At 47.1% G+C, this 21911-nt stretch overlaps 1 protein-coding gene across 3 annotated transcripts in view; it reads right to left on the reverse strand.

Moving 5' to 3' along the window:
- The window catches only part of AMMECR1 (AMMECR nuclear protein 1), a 463662-nt gene that overhangs the window by 151464 nt on the left and 290287 nt on the right, over positions 1–21911 (reverse strand). For all 3 annotated transcript variants that reach the window (XM_063937304.1, XM_063937305.1, XM_063937306.1), the window contains one exon: positions 1824–1934. In XM_063937304.1, the coding sequence (XP_063793374.1) occupies positions 1824–1934 (111 nt within the window). The remainder of the gene's footprint in view (positions 1–1823; positions 1935–21911) is intronic.

The raw sequence follows: 21911 nt of genomic DNA on the forward strand, positions 1-21911 counted from the left end.
ATCATTGTGAGACTCTGAAGGTCTCTGCGACATAGGGACAGACATGGGTAGATTTCCTGTCTGTTCTCTAATCTTTTGTGCAATAAATTCACCTCAGCACTTACACATATCCAAACAGGTGTCAGCGTTGTCGACGGAGACACCCTCTCACACATATTTTCTCTATCTCCTCCTTAGGGGAGCCTTTTACCTCAGACATGTCGACACACGCGTACCGACACCACACACACAGGGGATGCTCTATTTGAAGACAGTTCCCCCACACGGCCCTTTGGAGAGACAGAGAGAGAGTATGCCAGCATACACCCCAGCGCTATATAACCCAGGGATTACACTACAACTCAGTGTTTACCCAGTAGCTGCTGTATATACAAATTTGCGCCTAAATTTATGTGCCCCCCCCCACCCCCTCTCTTTACACCCTTTGTGTATCTGGATACTGCAGGGGAGAGCCTGGGGAGCTTCTTTCCAGCGGAGCGGTGAATAGAAAATGGCGCTGGTGTGCTGAGGAAGAAGGCCCGCCCCCTCAGCGGCGGGCTTCTGTCCCGCTTTCTGTGAAAAAATGGCGGGGTTTTTTACATATATACAGTGCCAGACTGTATATATGTATTTTTATTGCCAAAAGGTACTTCAATTGCTGCCCAGGGCGCCCCCCCCCCCCCCAGCGCCCTGCACCCTACAGTGACCGAAGTGTGTAAGTGTGCTGGGAGCAATGGCGCACAGCTGCGGTGCTGTGCGCTACCTTAAATGAAGACAGGAGTCTTCTGCCGCCGATTTCGTCGTCTTCAAGCTTCTGTTCTTCTGGCTCTGCGAGGGGGACGGCGGCGCGGCTCAGGGAACGGATGATCGAGGACAGGTGCCTGTGTTCGAACCCTCTGGAGCTAATGGTGTCCAGTAGCCTAAGAAGCACAAGCTAGCTGCAAGCAGGTAGGTTTGCTTCTCTCCCCTTAGTCCCATGTAGCAGTGAGTCTGTTGCCAGCAGAAGCTCACTGAAAATAAAAAACCTAATAAATACTTTCTTTACTAGTAAGCTCAGGAGAGCCCACTAGGAGCACCCAGCTCTGGCCGGGCACAGATTCTAACTGAGGTCTGGAGGAGGGGCATAGAGGGAGGAGCCAGTGCACACCAGATAGTACCTAATCTTTTCTTTAGAGTGCCCAGTCTCCTGCGAAGCCCGTCTATTCCCTATGGTCCTTACGGAGTTCCCAGCATCCACTAGGACGTCAGAGAAATCCACATCACTAACATTAGAAATATCCTGCTTAAGCGGTTTAGAACATACAAGTCACAGTACAAACACATTATACAGATATGTCCTCATACATCTTTGCTGCAGTAACGCCAAATCACTCCCTCTTGGTATGCCAGGTCCAATGAGATTCTGCTAGCGTTACGCATCTTTTTTGACAAAAATGTATCTCAGTCGCAATGCAACTAGGACGCACAAGGAGACACTGCTGATTAATGTAATATGACACTTGTGTATCTGTGATTCTGTATTCACAGTGCTGCAATGTAGCAGGCGCTGCTTTTTTCCAATACAAGTTCTGTTGCGTACACAGACTCCGTCACATACAATATACAATTATATCAAATTAATCAGCAGTCTCCTCGTGCGTCCTAGTCACATTGCACTGCAAGCAAGCGCATTTTTTGGCAAAAAAGAAAAGATAAAGATATCCAACGCTATCAGAGTTGCATGGGACCTGGCAGCGCACTCACGCCAGACATCTCACGCTGCATGGTGCAGGCTATATGTATGAGGACACATCTTTAATGCCTAATAAAGTAAAACAGGCTCCTGTACATGTGTGAGCAGTTACCTGGTAAGTGTGTACTCCCTGAGACCAGAATGCAGGTTCATGGCAGAAAAGGTTCCTATGCATCCACGCAGCCTTTTGTCCCGTCCTATCTTCCATGTTACAAACAGTGGGCTTGCAGAGAAAAGTAGAAATAAGTATTAGAACATAAAATAGATAGGATTTTTTAGAAAATAGATAGGATATATTTGCAGTTTCAATTTAAACTAATTAATTCTACATATTCAGACCAATACACTGTAAAACAGAAATTCCAGGCTCATCCTCTTTATATATAGTTGCCCAATAAAAATCCTGTCCCTGGTTCCGCCACTAACAGGGCCGGTTCTAGCCCTTTTTGCGCCCCGGGCGGGAAATAGGGGCATGGCTTCATACAGGGAGCGTGGTCAGTTACGCCCCCTGTACAGTAGCGTAGCGCCGCTGAAATGCTGTGCGGTGCGCAATGACGTCATCGCGCACCGCACAGCAAAGGTCCTCTCCACGAAGGGAAACTAGACATGTAGCGTCTAGTTCCCTTCACAGCGAGACCAGCAGGGGACACAGCGGAACCAGCGGGGGGCACAGCAGTAGCGGATCTTGCCATGGTGCGGCGCCCTCCGGATGGCGCCGGCGCCCCGGGCAAAAGTCCTGCTTGCCCGTGGCAAGATACGCTACTGCCCACTTAGCACAGCAACAAATATTAGTGTTTTGATGAAGATCAACATGAACATTAAATACTCTTCCTTTCCATTGATCCACCAAGCCCCTGGAAACTCAATAGCCCCAAGGTCTCCTGTAGTCTTGTCCATCTGATTTAGCCACATACAGTGGGCACAGACAATTTGAATCAGATGAGCAGGACTAGTACACAGCAGGGGAAGCAATTCGCTTCTGGACGGATGGGATCCCGGCAGTCAATATACAGATGATGGGATCCCGAGGGAGGACGCAATGCCGGCGTCACATTGCAGACACCCAGCATCCCAATCGTCCTCACAGCAGGACGTGCTGGCATCCTGCCGGGGGGAGGAGGTTAGGTTTAGGCAGGAAAAGGGGGCTAGGTTTAGGCACCAGGCGGGGAGGGGTAGGCACCCCCACAAGGGAGGGTTAGGGTAGGGAAAAGGTGGGGGTTAGGGAGTTTTATGGGGGAGTCTGTAGGGATTCTGATGAACGGGGTGCCGCTGTTGGTATACGGACAACCGACATCCCATCCATTGGCAAATAATACTGAATCCCACAGGAGACCAGCATCAGATTGCTGATGACTTTGGGAATCAAATGCTAAAAAAAGAAAGAAAAAAAAAAACAGATTATTGAAAGGATCCAGGGTCAATTCAATTAGATCTACTTATTTGCGTATGCGGCACTTAAAAAGTATTGCCTACTCATGAAGTTTTGCTCAGTCTCATAGGGGGGAGCGTTGTGGGGGCTTTGATGGCTTCTGCACGCTGTTATGACAACTCAGCCCCCTCCACCACGTCTGATTGAATGGACTCATTAATTGTAACAGTGGATGCCACCCGTCATTACATTTTAAGCATTGGGTTGATTTTTTGTATGAATGAAACCCAGTGTGACACACATCTATATACATATATATATGTGCATAGATCTATAGTGTTCATTCTAGCACCCTGCACCTAATCAGTGAGTGGGGCTGAAGCAATACATAACTTCTAATATGTTGTCTTTAAAAAATAAATAAATAAAATAAATACCCTCACTGATTAGGTGCAGGGTGCTAAAATGAACACTATATACATCTATATCAGGGTCTGCTGGTTAAATCACCTTGTTTAAAAACCAAATAGGTTTAAAAAAACAAAAATACGCAAAAAACACTTATTACGCTGACTACAGGCATGGTGCCATTACTTCTTAAAAAAAAAGCTTATTATAAGGGAATACTCCTGGTAATATTACACATTGTTCTTACTTGTGGTCTTCATTTGAGTGAGCTGAACCAATGCAGTAAATTCTCACACACATGCACACACACACCAGAAATAAAGGACTGCTGAACCAGATCAGGGAGGCACTAAATCTGCCTAGCATCAGCTAGTACTCCTCCCCTAACAATCATATAGGACAGTAGAAAACCACAACTAACATTCACCAATACGTTAAAGAAGAATACACAGAGAAACGTATCATAGTCTAATCGCCTTTATGTTTATTACAATTCAAAACTTTACAAAATTTTACTCCACTGTTATGGTATCCATACACTGCGCGATTCTCGCATGCTATTTGATCTTTTTCAAAATCGCACCGTGAGTATTGTCCCTTGCTATGCGACGTGTGCTCCCGTCTAATCCATATCTCAAGGCAAAGTAGTATGTGCAGGCAGGTATTTCTGTACTATTTCACATATTGGGGGTAATTCAGATCTGATCGTAGATGTGCTACGATCACTTACACTGACATGCGGGGGGACACCCAGCACGGGGCTAGTCCACCCCGCATGGCAGGCCCTGCCCCCCCACACGGCTGCAAAAGCATCGCACAGCACCAATGTTTTTGCACCCACCGAGTAGTTCCCCTGGTAGGCAGCTACTTGCCGCGTCCCGGGGTGCGCACTCCGTAATAGGCTTAAGACTGTGATCGCTGCCACTGCAGTGGTCCAGTCTGAATTAGGCCCACAGTACATTGTAGTGTATTCAAAATCGGATGTAGTTCAAATCGCATTTAGTTCAAATAGCATACCCCACTTTGTCCAAATCGCGTAGCACACATTGTATAGGCTCAAATCGCACCTAGCTCAAATAGCACCGTGCGTGGGCACCATTACTGTGTCCCATCACATATTAGAGAAAGTGAGGGCAGGCAATAGTTGTGTTAGAGGGGGTTAAGGGGAAGAAACAGTTGGGGCAGAGTGGAGTGTAGAGGCAGGAAGAAGCTGGGGTAGAGGAGAGTAAGGGCAGGCAGTGCTGGAGGAAGGGAGGGGGTAAGCACAGATAACAGTTTAGACAGCACTGAGGGGCAAGGGTAGATAGTTGGGGCAGTACTGGGAGGAGGCTAGAGGCAGGCAGTCTTGGGGGTAAGAATGGGGTAAGGGTAGACAGCAGCTTTGGCCATACTGGGGAAGGAAAGGAGGCGGTTAGGGGCAGGCAGTACTAGGGGGGGCAAAGAGGATGTGTGTAGTAGTGGTAGTGGTAGTAGCAGCAGCAGCTGGCACGCCAGCCAGCCACACTCAGTTTACATTTTCAGCATCCACAACACACCAAGCCCCCACACTATATTATTGGAAGAACGGACACCAGCCATCATACCAAAACCTATCCCACTACCGCTTACTTGAATCCTCAGGCTCATTGCTGCACACCAAGTGCCAGGGGCATCCAGGAGAGGCGCCAAAAGGCCACCACTTATAGTCCTCCTTTCAGCCGGGCCAGGGAGTCAAACATTTAATCAGAAACCAGGGTATTGGCAGCAATGGAGTGTGTACCTGGGTACACACCCATTCTGCGAAAGAGTGCTCTGTAGAGATGAGCGGGTTCGGTTTCTTTGAATCCGAACCCGCACGAACTTCACTTTTTTTTTCACGGGTCCGAGCGACTCTGATCTTCCCGCCTTGCTCGGTTAACCCGAGCGCGCCCGAACGTCATCATGACGCTGTCGGATTCTCGCGAGACTCGGATTCTATATAAGGAGCCGCGCGTCGCCGCCATTTTCACACGTGCATTGAGATTGATAGGGAGAGGACGTGGCTGGCGTCCTCTCCATTTAGATTAGATTTAGAAGAGAGAGAGAGAGAGAGAGATTGCTGTGATACTGTAGATTAGAAGAGAGTGCAGAGTGCAGACAGAGTTTAGTGACTGACGACCACAGTGACCAGTGACCACCAGAGACAGTGCAGTTGTTTGTTTTATTTAATATATCCGTTCTCTGCCTGAAAAAAACGATACACAGTCACACAGTGACTCAGTCTGTGTGCACTGCTCAGCCCAGTGTGCTGCACATCAATGTATTGTATATAAAGCTTATAATTGTGGGGGAGACTGGGGAGCACTGCAGGTTGTTATAGCAGGAGCCAGGAGTACATGATAAATAATATTATATTAAAATTAAACAGTGCACACTTTTGCTGCAGGAGTGCCACTGCCAGTGTGACTAGTGGTGACCAGTGCCTGACCACCAGTATATTAGTAGTATTGTATACTATCTCTTTATCAACCAGTCTATATTAGCAGCAGACACAGTACAGTGCGGTAGTTCACGGCTGTGGCTACCTCTGTGTCGGCACTCGGCAGGCAGTCCGTCCATCCATAATTGTATTATATACCACCTAACCGTGGTTTTTTTTTTCTTTCTTTATACCGTCGTCATAGTCATACTAGTTGTTACGAGTATACTACTATCTCTTTATCAACCAGTGTACAGTGCGGTAGTTCACGGCTGTGGCTACCTCTGTGTCGGAACTCGGCAGGCAGTCCGTCCATCCATAATTGTATTATAATATATACCACCTAACCGTGGTTTTTTTTTCGTTCTTTATACCGTCGTCATACTAGTTGTTACGAGTATACTACTATCTCTTTATCAACCAGTGTACAGTGCGGTAGTTCACGGCTGTGGCTACCTCTGTGTCGGAACTCGGCAGGCAGTCCGTCCATCCATAATTGTATTACAATATATACCACCTAACCGTGGTTTTTTTTTCGTTCTTTATACCGTCGTCATACTAGTTGTTACGAGTATACTACTATCTCTTTATCAACCAGTGTACAGTGCGGTAGTTCACGGCTGTGGCTACCTCTGTGTCGGCACTCGGCAGGCAGTCCGTCCAACCATAATTGTATTATATACCACCTAACCGTGGTTTTTTTTTCATTCTTTATACCGTCGTCATACTAGTTGTTACGAGTATACTACTATCTCTTTATCAACCAGTGTACAGTGCGGTAGTTCACGGCTGTGGCTACCTCTGTGTCGGCACTCGGCAGCCCGTCCATAATTGTATATACCAGTGACCTAACCGTGGTTTTTTTTTCTTTCTTTATACATACATACTAGTTACGAGTATACTATCTCTTTATCAACCAGTCTATATATTAGCAGCAGACACAGTACAGTGCGGTAGTTCACGGCTGTGGCTACCTCTGTGTCGGCACTCGGCAGCCCGTCCATAATTGTATATACCAGTGACCTAACCGTGGTTTTTTTTTCTTTCTTTATACATACATACTAGTTACGAGTATACTATCTCTTTATCAACCAGTCTATATATTAGCAGCAGACACAGTACAGTGCGGTAGTTCACGGCTGTGGCTACCTCTGTGTCGGCACTCGGCAGCCCGTCCATAATTGTATATACCAGTGACCTAACCGTGGTTTTTTTTTCTTTCTTTATACATACATACTAGTTACGAGTATACTATCTCTTTATCAACCAGTCTATATATTAGCAGCAGACACAGTACAGTGCGGTAGTTCACGGCTGTGGCTACCTCTGTGTCGGCACTCGGCAGCCCGTCCATAATTGTATACTAGTATCAAATCCATCCATCTGCATTGTTTACCTGAGGTGCCTTTTAGTTGTGCCTATTAAAATATGGAGAACAAAAATGTTGAGGTTCCAAAATTAGGGAAAGATCAAGATCCACTTCCACCTCGTGCTGAAGCTGCTGCCACTAGTCATGGCCGAGACGATGAAATGCCAGCAACGTCGTCTGCCAAGGCCGATGCCCAATGGCATAGTACAGAGCATGTCAAAACCAAAACACCAAATATCAGTAAAAAAAGGACTCCAAAACCTAAAATAAAATTGTCGGAGGAGAAGCGTAAACTTGCCAATATGCCATTTACCACACGGAGTGGCAAGGAACGGCTGAGGCCCTGGCCTATGTTCATGGCTAGTGGTTCAGCTTCACATGAGGATGGAAGCACTCAGCCTCTCGCTAGAAAACTGAAAAGACTCAAGCTGGCAAAAGCACCGCAAAGAACTGTGCGTTCTTTGAAATCCCAAATCCACAAGGAGAGTCCAATTGTGTCGGTTGCGATGCCTGACCTTCCCAACACTGGACGTGAAGAGCATGCGCCTTCCACCATTTGCACGCCCCCTGCAAGTGCTGGAAGGAGCACCCGCAGTCCAGTTCCTGATAGTCAGATTGAAGATGTCAGTGTTGAAGTACACCAGGATGAGGAGGATATGGGTGTTGCTGGCGCTGGGGAGGAAATTGACCAGGAGGATTCTGATGGTGAGGTGGTTTGTTTAAGTCAGGCACCCGGGGAGACACCTGTTGTCCGTGGGAGGAATATGGCCGTTGACATGCCAGGTGAAAATACCAAAAAAATCAGCTCTTCGGTGTGGAGGTATTTCACCAGAAATGCGGACAACAGGTGTCAAGCCGTGTGTTCCCTTTGTCAAGCTGTAATAAGTAGGGGTAAGGACGTTAACCACCTCGGAACATCCTCCCTTATACGTCACCTGCAGCGCATTCATAATAAGTCAGTGACAAGTTCAAAAACTTTGGGTGACAGCGGAAGCAGTCCACTGACCAGTAAATCCCTTCCTCTTGTAACCAAGCTCACGCAAACCACCCCACCAACTCCCTCAGTGTCAATTTCCTCCTTCCCCAGGAATGCCAATAGTCCTGCAGGCCATGTCACTGGCAAGTCTGACGAGTCCTCTCGTGCCTGGGATTCCTCCGATGCATCCTTGCGTGTAACGCCTACTGCTGCTGGCGCTGCTGTTGTTGCCGCTGGGAGTCGATGGTCATCCCAGAGGGGAAGTCGTAAGCCCACTTGTACTACTTCCAGTAAGCAATTGACTGTTCAACAGTCCTTTGCGAGGAAGATGAAATATCACAGCAGTCATCCTACTGCAAAGCGGATAACTGAGTCCTTGACAACTATGTTGGTGTTAGACGTGCGTCCGGTATCCGCCGTTAGTTCACAGGGAACTAGACAATTTATTGAGGCAGTGTGCCCCCGTTACCAAATACCATCTAGGTTCCACTTCTCTAGGCAGGCGATACCGAGAATGTACACGGACGTCAGAAAAAGACTCACCAGTCTCCTAAAAAATGCAGTTGTACCCAATGTCCACTTAACCACGGACATGTGGACAAGTGGAGCAGGGCAGGGTCAGGACTATATGACTGTGACAGCCCACTGGGTAGATGTATGGACTCCCGCCGCAAGAACAGCAGCGGCGGCACCAGTAGCAGCATCTCGCAAACGCCAACTCTTTCCTAGGCAGGCTACGCTTTGTATCACCGCTTTCCAGAATACGCACACAGCTGAAAACCTCTTACGGCAACTGAGGAAGATCATCGCGGAATGGCTTACCCCAATTGGACTCTCCTGTGGATTTGTGGCATCGGACAACGCCAGCAATATTGTGTGTGCATTAAATATGGGCAAATTCCAGCACGTCCCATGTTTTGCACATACCTTGAATTTGGTGGTGCAGAATTTTTTAAAAAACGACAGGGGCGTGCAAGAGATGCTGTCGGTGGCCAGAAAAATTGCGGGACACTTTCGGCGTACAGGCACCACGTACAGAAGACTGGAGCACCACCAAAAACTACTGAACCTGCCCTGCCATCATCTGAAGCAAGAAGTGGTAACGAGGTGGAATTCAACCCTCTATATGCTTCAGAGGTTGGAGGAGCAGCAAAAGGCCATTCAAGCCTATACAATTGAGCACGATATAGGAGATGGAATGCACCTGTCTCAAGTGCAGTGGAGAATGATTTCAACGTTGTGCAAGGTTCTGATGCCCTTTGAACTTGCCACACGTGAAGTCAGTTCAGACACTGCCAGCCTGAGTCAGGTCATTCCCCTCATCAGGCTTTTGCAGAAGAAGCTGGAGGCATTGAAGAAGGAGCTAAAAGGGAGCGATTCCGCTAGGCATGTGGGACTTGTGGATGCAGCCCTTAATTCGCTTAACAAGGATTCACGGGTGGTCAATCTGTTGAAATCAGAGCACTACATTTTGGCCACCGTGCTCGATCCTAGATTTAAAGCCTACCTTGGATCTCTCTTTCCGGCAGACACAGGTCTGCTGGGGTTGAAAGACCTGCTGGTGACAAAATTGTCAAGTCAAGCGGAACGCGACCTGTCAACATCTCCTCCTTCACATTCTCCCGCAACTGGGGGTGCGAGGAAAAGGCTCAGAATTCCGAGCCCACCCGCTGGCGGTGATGCAGGGCAGTCTGGAGCGACTGCTGATGCTGACATCTGGTCCGGACTGAAGGACCTGACAACGATTACGGACATGTCGTCTACTGTCACTGCATATGATTCTCTCAACATTGATAGAATGGTGGAGGATTATATGAGTGACCGCATCCAAGTAGGCACGTCACACAGTCCGTACTTATACTGGCAGGAAAAAGAGGCAATTTGGAGGCCCTTGCACAAACTGGCTTTATTCTACCTAAGTTGCCGTCCCACAAGTGTGTACTCCGAAAGAGTGTTTAGTGCCGCCGCTCACCTTGTCAGCAATCGGCGTACGAGGTTACATCCAGAAAATGTGGAGAAGATGATGTTCATTAAAATGAATTATAATCAATTCCTCCGCGGAGACATTGACCAGCAGCAATTGCCTCCACAAAGTACACAGGGAGCTGAGATGGTGGATTCCAGTGGGGACGAATTGATAATCTGTGAGGAGGGGGATGTACACGGTGATATATCGGAGGGTGAAGATGAGGTGGACATCTTGCCTCTGTAGAGCCAGTTTGTGCAAGGAGAGATTAATTGCTTCTTTTTTGGGGGGGGTCCAAACCAACCCGTCATATCAGTCACAGTCGTGTGGCAGACCCTGTCACTGAAATGATGGGTTGGTTAAAGTGTGCATGTCCTGTTTTGTTTATACAACATAAGGGTGGGTGGGAGGGCCCAAGGATAATTCCATCTTGCACCTCTTTTTTCTTTTCTTTTTCTTTGCATCATGTGCTGATTGGGGAGGGTTTTTTGGAAGGGACATCCTGCGTGACACTGCAGTGCCACTCCTAAATGGGCCCGGTGTTTGTGTCGGCCACTAGGGTCGCTAATCTTACTCACACAGTCAGCTACCTCATTGCGCCTCTTTTTTTCTTTGCGTCATGTGCTGTTTGGGGAGGGTTTTTTGGAAGGGACATCCTGCGTGACACTGCAGTGCCACTCCTAGATGGGCCCGGTGTTTGTGTCGGCCACTAGGGTCGCTAATCTTACTCACACAGCTACCTCATTGCGCCTCTTTTTTTCTTTGCGTCATGTGCTGTTTGGGGAGGGTTTTTTGGAAGGGACATCCTGCGTGACACTGCAGTGCCACTCCTAGATGGGCCCGGTGTTTGTGTCGGCCACTAGGGTCGCTAATCTTACTCACACAGCTACCTCATTGCGCCTCTTTTTTTCTTTGCGTCATGTGCTGTTTGGGGAGGGTTTTTTGGAAGGGACATCCTGCGTGACACTGCAGTGCCACTCCTAGATGGGCCCGGTGTTTGTGTCGGCCACTAGGGTCGCTAATCTTACTCACACAGTCAGCTACCTCATTGCGCCTCTTTTTTTCTTTGCGTCATGTGCTGTTTGGGGAGGGTTTTTTGGAAGGGCCATCCTGCGTGACACTGCAGTGCCACTCCTAGATGGGCCCGGTGTTTGTGTCGGCCACTAGGGTCGCTAATCTTACTCACACAGTCAGCTACCTCATTGCGCCTCTTTTTTTCTTTGCGTCATGTGCTGTTTGGGGAGGGTTTTTTGGAAGGGCCATCCTGCGTGACACTGCAGTGCCACTCCTAGATGGGCCCGGTGTTTGTGTCGGCCACTAGGGTCGCTAATCTTACTCACACAGCTACCTCATTGCGCCTCTTTTTTTCTTTGCGTCATGTGCTGTTTGGGGAGGGTTTTTTGGAAGGGACATCCTGCGTGACACTGCAGTGCCACTCCTAGATGGGCCCGGTGTTTGTGTCGGCCACTAGGGTCGCTTATCTTACTCACACAGCGACCTCGGTGCAAATTTTAGGACTAAAAATAATATTGTGAGGTGTGAGGTATTCAGAATAGACTGAAAATGTGTAAATTATGGTTTTTGAGGTTAATAATACTTTGGGATCAAAATGACCCCCAAATTCTATGATTTAAGCTGTTTTTTAGTGTTTTTGGAAAAAAACACCCGAATCCAAAACACACCCGAATCCGACAAAAATAATTCGGTGAGGTTTTGCCAAAACGCGTTCGAACCCAAAACACGGCCGCGGAACCGAACCCAAAACCAAAACCCGAAAAATTTCAGGCGCTCATCTCTAGTGCTCTGTCCTCCTCTTAGTCTAGAATACACACTGCAGCACATATTTATATTTGTGATCACATTATATATATATATATATATATATATATATATATATATATATATATATATATATATATATATATGATAAATAAATATAAATAATCTGGCCACGCCACAAAACCAGTTCAAACCATAATATTCATGTTCATTTTAAGGATAAATGAATATAATGTATAATATAACGTATTAGTCGTATCATTGGTGTATGACAGAGGGATCCAGACTATTGTTTGACACACATAGGTCAGTCATTAGGTTGACAGACATGGACAAATGGTCGACACTGGAAAAAGGTCAACAAGTTCATGTAGTCACTTTTTTCAGGGGAGGCGGGGTTGCTTGTTCTTTTTTTACTTTTTCCTTCCTTGACTATCCATGTAACAAATAACCTTTAGGCGAGCAAAGCGGAGCAAGACCCCATGCCCAGAGCATGTCAAGCAAACCGTGCCCATGAGGGGACACATTTCAGCAATTGGTGGTCCCAGGTGCCAAAAATATCCACACTAAACCAAAATGCACAAAAAAACAACAAATCTTACATTTCTAACCTGTCAACCTTTTCATGGGTCGACTTTTCATATGTTGACCTTCTGTCCATGTTGACCATATGGATTAAACCTAATGCATGTAGCTCTTCCATATCGCACAAAAGGACAGAGAGGAGATACAGAATGCAAACTTTTTCAAAGGCCCACTGTTTTGTTAACACCTAACTAGATATTGCATATGAAAGAATGATACAGCTCTGCAAATCTTCTCTACTGATCACCCAACCATCTTTGCCCAAGTTGAAACATCTCCCACATAAAGGGTGATTCAATTGTTACAAGGTAATTTTGCTCCTGGTCTAAGTGCCTGAAAGCTATTCAATTGATTTGCGCGACCAGCAGAGGTTGCACTAACCGCAGATTTACTCACACCCTCCTGAAGTGCAAACAGAAATCCTCGTAAAGCAGCGTGCAATTAGCATGGGAGAAGTTGCTTAACAGAGAATCCTAGGCATTCTGGCGCCAAAAGGGGCCCATCATGGAAAATAACTGAATAGCTCCAGGGCACTTCTCCCGCAACTAAATTCCTGTCCAACATTTTAATTCCCCTGACAGATGTTAGTTAATTTGTCTCCTAAAACTGGGTAAACCTAGTTAATCTAGCAATTCTTTAGATTTCTGGCAGTTTGTATTGTAATAAACCTGAGAACAACTTAGTATAGGACACAATAAGGGTCCAGATATCTGGACGTTAAGAAGGGCGATACAGTACATGGTAAAGCTACACTGAAGCAAAACTTTCTTTTAACATTTATAGCTCACAAGAGCAGGAATTACTTTGCAAGGTAAGCCATTACGCCTCTGCTGCTCAGAATCCAAGCAATTTACTGTTGGAAGAAGAACAGGCCGATGGCCGAATCGGGTTGGGTTCGATATGCAGACGATCAGAATACGGACCATGGCATCCCCATTGTGAGAATCTCGACAGCCTCCCTTTCCCCAGCCGGAAAACTCTCATCTGGGATCCCGGCAGTCTGTATTTTGGAGATAGGATTGTTATCCTCGTCAGGATGCCAGCGCCGGCTGTTGGAATTCCGGTGTCAGCATTTCGTCTGTCGGGATCCCGACCGCCAGGATCCTAACTGGATCCCGTCGAATCTAATTTTTTGCTATCAGTTAAAAAAAAAAAAAAATAAGAATTTACTTACCGATAATTCTATTTCTCATAGTCCGTAGTGGATGCTGGGGACTCCGAAATGACCATGGGGAATAGCGGCTCCGCAGGAGACTGGGCACAAAGTAAAAGCTTTAGGACTAGCTGGTGTGCACTGGCTCCTCCCCCTATGACCCTCCTCCAAGCCTCAGTTAGGATACTGTGCCCGGACGAGCGTACACAATAAGGAAGGATTTTGAATCCCGGGTAAGACTCATTACCAGCCACACCAATCACACCGTACAACTTGTGATCTGAACCCAGTTAACAGCATGATAACAGAAGGAGCCTCTGAAAAGATGGCTCACAACAACAATAACCCGATTTTTGTAACAATAACTATGTACAAGTAATGCAGACAATCCGCACTTGGGATGGGCGCCCAGCATCCACTACGGACTATGAGAAATAGAATTATCGGTAAGTAAATTCTTATTTTCTCTAACGTCCTAGTGGATGCTGGGGACTCCGAAAGGACCATGGGGATTATACCAAAGCTTCCAAACGGGCGGGAGAGTGCGGATGACTCTGCAGCACCGAATGAGAGAACTCCAGGTCCTCCTCAGCCAGGGTATCAAATTTGTAGAATTTAGCAAACGTGTTTGCCCCTGACCAAGTAGCAGCTCGGCAAAGTTGTAAAGCCGAGACCCCTCGGGCAGCCGCCCAAGATGAGCCCACTTTCCGTGTGGAATGGGCTTTTATAGATTTTGGCTGTGGCAGGCCTGCCACAGAATGTGCAAGCTGAATTGTACTACAAATCCAACGAGCAATCGTCTGCTTAGAAGCAGGAGCACCCAGCTTGTTGGGTGCATACAGGATAAACAGCGAGTCAGATTTTCTGACTCCAGCCGTCCTGGAAACATATATTTTCAGGGCCCTGACTACGTCCAGCAACTTGGAATCCTCCAAGTCCCTAGTAGCCGCAGGCACCACGATAGGTTGGTTTAAGTGAAATGCTGAAACCACCTTAGGGAGAAATTGAGGACGAGTCCTCAATTCTGCCCTGTCCGTATGACAAATTAGGTAAGGGCTTTTATAGGATAAAGCTGCCAATTCTGATACACGCCTGGCTGAAGCCAGGGCTAACAGCATTACCACTTTCCAAGTGAGATATTTTAAGTCCACAGTGGTGAGTGGTTCAAACCAATGTGATTTTAGGAATCCCAACACTACATTGAGATCCCAAGGTGCCACTGGAGGCACAAAAGGAGGCTGTATATGCAGTACTCCCTTGACAAACGTCTGAACTTCAGGTACAGAAGCTAGTTCTTTTTGGAAGAATATCGACAGGGCCGAAATTTGAACCTTAATGGACCCTAATTTGAGGCCCATAGACAGTCCTGTTTGCAGGAAATGCAGGAATCGACCCAGTTGAAATTCCTCCGTAGGGGCCTTCCTGGCCTCGCACCACGCAACATATTTACGCCAAATACGGTGATAATGTTGTACGGTTACATCCTTCCTGGCTTTGATCAGGGTAGGGATGACTTCATCCGGAATGCCTTTTTCCTTCAGGATCCGGCGTTCAACCGCCATGCCGTCAAACGCAGCCGCGGTAAGTCTTGGAACAGACATGGTCCCTGCTGGAGCAGGTCCTGTCTTAGAGGTAGAGGCCACGGGTCTTCCGTGAGCATCTCTTGAATTTCCGGGTACCAAGTCCTTCTTGGCCAATCCGGAGCCACGAGTATAGTCTTTACTCCTCTCCTTCTTATGATTCTCAGTACTTTTGGTATGAGAGGAAGAGGAGGGAACACATACACTGACCGGTACACCCACGGTGTTACCAGAGCGTCCACAGCTATTGCCTGAGGGTCCCTTGACCTGGAACAATATCTGTCCAGTTTTTTGTTGAGGCGAGACGCCATCATGTCCACCTTTGGTTTTTCCCAACGGTTTACAATCATGTGGAAGACTTCCGGGTGAAGTCCCCACTCCCCCGGGTGAAGATCGTGTCTGCTGAGGAAGTCTGCTTCCCAGTTGTCCACTCCCGGAATGAACACTGCCGACAGTGCTATCACATGATTTTCCGCCCAGCGAAGAATCCTTGCCACTTCCGTCATTGCCCTCCTGCTTCTTGTGCCGCCCTGTCTGTTTACGTGGGCGACTGCCGTGATGTTGTCCGACTGGATCAATACTGGCTGACCCTGAAGCAGAGGCCTTGCCTGACTTAGGGCATTGTAAATGGCCCCTAGTTCCAGGATATTTATGTGAAGTGACGTTTCCATGCTTGACCACAAGCCCTGGAAATTTTTTCCCTGTGTGACTGCTCCCCAGCCTCTCAGGCTGGCATCCGTGGTCACCAGGACCCAATCCTGAATGCCGAATCTGCGGCCCTCTAGGAGATGAGCACTCTGTAACCACCACAGGAGAGACACCCTTGTCCTTGGAGACAGGGTTATCCGCTGATGCATTTGAAGATGCGATCCGGACCATTTGTCTAGCAGATCCAACTGAAAAGTTCTTGCGTGGAATCTGCCGAATGGAATCGCTTCGTAAGAAGCCACCATCTTTCCCAGGACCCTTGTGCACTGATACCTGGCCTGGTCTTAGGAGTTTCCTGACTAGGTCGGATAACTCCCTGGCTTTCTCTTCCGGGAGAAACACCTTTTTCTGTACTGTGTCCAGAATCATCCCTAGGAACAGCAGACGTGTCGTCGGAATCAGCTGCGATTTTGGAATATTTAGAATCCATCCGTGCTGTCGTAGTACTATTTGCGATAGAGCTACTCCGACCTCTAACTGTTCTCTGGACCGTGCCCTTATCAGGAGATCGTCCAAGTAAGGGATAATTAAGACGCCTTTTCTTCGAAGAAGAATCATCATTTCGGCCATTACCTTGGTAAAGACCCGGGGTGCCGTGGACAATCCAAATGGCAGCGTCTGAAACTGATAGTGACAGTTCTGTACCACAAACCTGAGGTACCCTTGGTGAGAAGGGCAAATTGGGACATGGAGGTAAGCATCCTTGATGTCCAGAGACACCATGTAGTCCCCTTCTTCCAGGTTCGCTATCACCGCTCTGAGTGACTCCATCTTGAACTTGAACCTTTTTATGTAAGTGTTCAAGGTTTTCAGATTTAAAATGGGTCTCACCGAGCCGCTCGGCTTCGGTACCACAAACAGCGTGGAGTAATACCCCTTTTCCCTGTTGTAGGAGGGGTACCTTGATTATCACTTGCTGGGAATACAGCTTGTGAATGGCTTCCAATACCGCCTCCCTGTCGGGGGTAGACGTTGGTAAAGCAGACTTCAAGAACCGGCGAGGGGGAGACGTCTCGAATTCCAATTTGTACCCCTGAGATACTACCTGCAGGATCCAGGGGTCCACTTGCGAGTGAGCCCACTGCGCGCTGAAATTCTTGAGACGGGCCCCCACCGTGCCTGAGTCCGCTTGTAAGGCCCCAGCGTCATGCTGAGGACTTGGCAGAAGCGGGGGAGGGCTTCTGGTCGTGGGAAGAAGCTGTCTGTTGTAGTCTTATTCCCCTTCCTCTGCCCCGGGGCAGATATGAGTGGCCTTTTGCCCGCTTGCCCTTATGGGGACGAAAGGACTGAGCCTGAAAAGGCGGTATCTTTTTCTGCTGCGAGGTGACTTGGGGTAAAAAGGTGGATTTCCCAGCCGTTGCCGTGGCCACCAGGTCCGATAGACCGCCCCCAAATAACTCCTCCCCTTTATACGGCAATACTTCCATATGCCGTTTGGAATCCGCATCCCCTGACCACTGTCGCGTCCATAATCCTCTTCTGGCAGAAATGGACATCGCACTTACTCTTGATGCCAGAGTGCAAATGTCTCTCTGTGCATCTCGCATATATAGGAATGCATCCTTTAAATGCTCTATAGTCAATAATATATTGTCCCTGTCCAGGGTATCAATATTTTCAGTCAGGGAATCCGACCAAGCCACCCCAGCACTGCACATCCAGGCTGAGGCGATTGCTGGTCGCAGTATAACACCAGTATGTGTGTATATACTTTTAAGGATATTTTCCAGCCTCCTATCTGCTGGCTCCTTAAGGGCGGCCGTTTCTGGAGACGGTAACGTCACTTGTTTTGATAAGCGTGTGAGCGCCTTATCCACCCTAGGGGGTGTTTCCCAACGAGCCCTAACCTCTGGTGGGAAGGGATATAGTGCCAATAATTTTTTAGAAATTAGCAGTTTTCTGTCGGGGGTAACCCACGCTTCATCACACACTTCATTCAATTCATCTGATTCAGGAAAAACTACGGGTAGTTTTTTCACACCCCACATAATACCCCTTTTTGTGGTACTTGCAGTATCAGAGATGTGCAAAACCTCCTTCATTGCCGTGATCATGTAACGTGTGGCCCTACTGGAAAATACGTTTGTTTCTTCACCGTCGACACTGGAGTCAGTGTCTGTGTCTGGGTCCGTGTCGACCCACTGAGGTAACGGGCGTTTAATAGCCCCTGACGGTGTTTGAGACGCCTGGACAGGCACTAACTGAGCTGCCGGCTGTCTCATGTCGTCAACAGTTTTCTGTAACATGCTGACACTGTCACGTAATTCCTTAATTACGGCCATCCATTCAGGTGTCGACTCCCTAGGGGGTGACATCACCATTATAGGCAATTGCTCCGCCTCCACATCATTTTCCTCCTCATACATGTCGACACACACGTACCGACACCCAGCACACACACAGGGAATGCTCTGATAGAGGACAGGACCCACTTAGCCCTTTGGGGAGACAGAGGGAGAGTTTGCCAGCACACACCAGAGCGCTATATATGTATAGGGACAACCTTACAATAAGTGTCTATCCCTTATAGCTGCTTATATCTGTTATTTTGCCAAATAAGTGCCCCCCTCTCTTTTTTACCCTGTTTCTGTAGTTGCAGGATGCAGGGGAGATTCTGGGAGCCTTCCTACCAGCGGAGCTGTGTGGGAAAAATGGCGCTGTGTGCTGAGGAGATAGGCCCCGCCCCCTTCACGGCGGGCTCTTCTCCCGCTTTTTTTCTGGAAAACTGGCAGGGGTTAAATACATCCATATAGCCCAGGAGCTATATGCGATGTATTTTTCGCCAACTAAGGTAAATTCATTGCTTCCCAGGACGCCCCCCCCCAGCGTCCTGCACCCTCAGTGACCGGAGTGTGAAGTGTGCTGAGAGCAATGGCGCACAGCTGCAGTGCTGTGCGCTACCTTATGAAGATAGGAAAGTCTTCTGCCGCCGATTTATGGACCTCTTCTTGCTTCAGCATCTGTAAGGGGGCCGGCGGCGCGGCTCCGGGACCCATCCATGGCTGGGCCTGTGATCGTCCCTCTGGAGCTAATGTCCAGTAGCCTAAGAAACCCAATCCACTCTGCACGCAGGTGAGTTCGTTTCTCTCCCCTAAGTCCCTCGATGCAGTGAGCCTGTTGCCAGCAGGTCTCACTGAAAATAAAAAACCTATTTAAACTTTTACTCTAAGCAGCTCAGGAGAGCCACCTAGATTGCACCCTTCTCGTTCGGGCACAAAATCTAACTGAGGCTTGGAGGAGGGTCATAGGGGGAGGAGCCAGTGCACACCAGCTAGTCCTAAAGCTTTTACTTTGTGCCCAGTCTCCTGCGGAGCCGCTATTCCCCATGGTCCTTTCGGAGTCCCCAGCATCCACTAGGACGTTAGAGAAAGGCAGTGAATCACTAGAATGTAGGCCAATTAGCTTAGCACTTGGATTCTTTTAAACTTGAGGAGTACAGCTGGATATACACTAAGATCATCTGTCTAATCTTTCTGGTTGTAGCAAAAATCTGGTAATGTATGGAAGCAAACAACAATTGACCATTTGCACCAAAAAATCTAGCAAAATGGTCAGAAATGGTTGTTCGGATTAATTGGTTAAATCAAATGGATTTAACCAATTTGTCTATACGCCCATTTTTGTCTGTTTTCTAGTGTTTGGGGAGTGATTTTCATTCCAACCATAAAAATGACAAATCTTAAACTGAATACACACTATAAGATTATTTGTCCAATCTTTCTGGTTGTGATAAAAATCTGGTAATGTATGAGAGCAAATGACAATTTACCAAATAATTGAGTAATCCAATATATTGGATTTCACACACTCAGGTAATTTTAACATGCTGAATTTTCCTGATGGATCACCGATCAAAGCCACTGTTCGGCGGATGGGATTAGCAGAATGGGGAATAAAGGCCGTAGATGTACATGTGTGTCCTCATACATCTTTGATGAAGTCATGCCAAACAGCTCCTCTTGGCACGCCAAGTCCCGCAAGACTTGCCAGGCATCTTTTTTGCAAACAATGCATTTTAGTTGCAACGCAATGTGTTTAGGACACCCCAGGAAACTGTACCGATTAATTTGATATGCAACACTTATATTTGTATATCTGTGTGCAGTCTCTGCATCTGTATACAAAGTTCTACAATGTAGCACCTTCAGCTTTTTCCCCAATACAAGTCCTGCTCTGCTCCGTATACAGACATACAAGGGTTATATCAAATTAATCAGCACAGCCTCCTTGTGCGTTCTAGTGGCATTGAGTGGTGAGTACGACTCAATTTTGGCAAACAAAAATAAAATATAAAGTCGTCGGATGCTAGTGGAGTCACACTGGACCTGCAGGATCGCTCATGCCAGGCATCTCACATCTGCATGGGGGAAGCATTTGTATTGCACACATTCAAAATGAATAAAAATATAATTTATATTATATTATGTGAACAAGAATGATCTCCCTGTCCTGAATATAGGGAAGACCTCTACTGTACCTCTGAGCCAACTCTTAATCAATTGAAATACTTTCCCAGGACCTTTAGTTCTGCAAAATCTTACCATCACTAGGAAACCATGACTAACAACGTTCACTTCAACCCAGCCAATGAGCTAGCTTCAAATCCTTTCTACAATTGCTGGAGCCGGGTACAATCATGTCCATTAGATAAGCTCCCTTCCCCAAGACTAGCTGGGCCTGGCGGGGAGTGTTGGCACAATCGTTACCTGACCTTGTGCTAAGTAACAGGCTGTTAGTTCCCTGTGTGATATGGTAATATAAGTGTTTCATTTGGGGAAAGGGGGGGCTGCCCATGTTTACACACAGATTTTGTACAGTTGAAGAAAATAAGTTATTGTAAATGTATGTACATTGTAATAAGTACATGACCTACACATAAATGCATACTGCTGAACAGTTTACAGTGTTCAAGCTGTATAGTTTATTTTATATTCACCTTTTTACATTTCTCCATGACACAAACCATCTTCTTGGCAGCTATGAATATTCATGACTAATAATGAGTGAACATTCATCTATCTACTGGCAGCAGAGTGTTCACGATGCTCCTGAGAAACTGTGTGACATCAAACTGTCATCTCTCTGTACACAGGCTCTGGATAATGAGATTAGTGTCACAGGACACGTCTAATATATTGTCTAAGACGTACTATGAGGGAAAAGCCACATTCTTGAACATTCTTTCACGAATGAGGCGTTAGGCACGGGTTCACTACGGGTGGCCGGCGGTCGGGCTCCCGGCGACCAGCATCCCGGCGCCGGGGGCACTATACACTGCAATATGCTTTTACTGAAACTTGAGTGGCACACACAAGACCAGATCAGTTTATCAGTAGTCTACAGCAAATGTGACTGTAATGTACAACCCTTTATTCTTTGGAGAGTGGGCATGTATTCAAACCTGATTACCGGCCTTACCTCACAGCTATTTTTCAATGTTTATTTGGACATCTATTAGGTCATTTACAGAAGTCCAGCCAATATTTTTTGGTCCGTAGCCATATTTTTTACATTTAATTGAAAACTTCTGCCACAAACATATAAACAAAAAAAACAATTGCAAGTGTTCAATTCAATTACGAGCCATGCCAGCGATTTAGCGCACGATTATGATGCACTAAACTGCACATTTTAATTAGAGATGCGCAGGTTCGGTTTTACTCTGGGCTGGAAACGGCATCTTATTGGATCACGGATGTCACGCGTTTTGGATAGCCAATAAGCAAAACCGAAATACCAGAGTAAATCCGAGTAAAACCGAACCCGCACATCTCTAATTCTAATATGCATCCATGTGGTGCTACAGACAAATATGCAACATTGTAGCGAAAGCAGCAGTTTGCCATTGTAGGCATACTAACACTGTTGCA

The sequence above is a fragment of the Pseudophryne corroboree genome, chromosome 8, assembly GCF_028390025.1.
Source record: "Pseudophryne corroboree isolate aPseCor3 chromosome 8, aPseCor3.hap2, whole genome shotgun sequence".
Lineage (NCBI taxonomy): Eukaryota > Metazoa > Chordata > Amphibia > Anura > Myobatrachidae > Pseudophryne > Pseudophryne corroboree.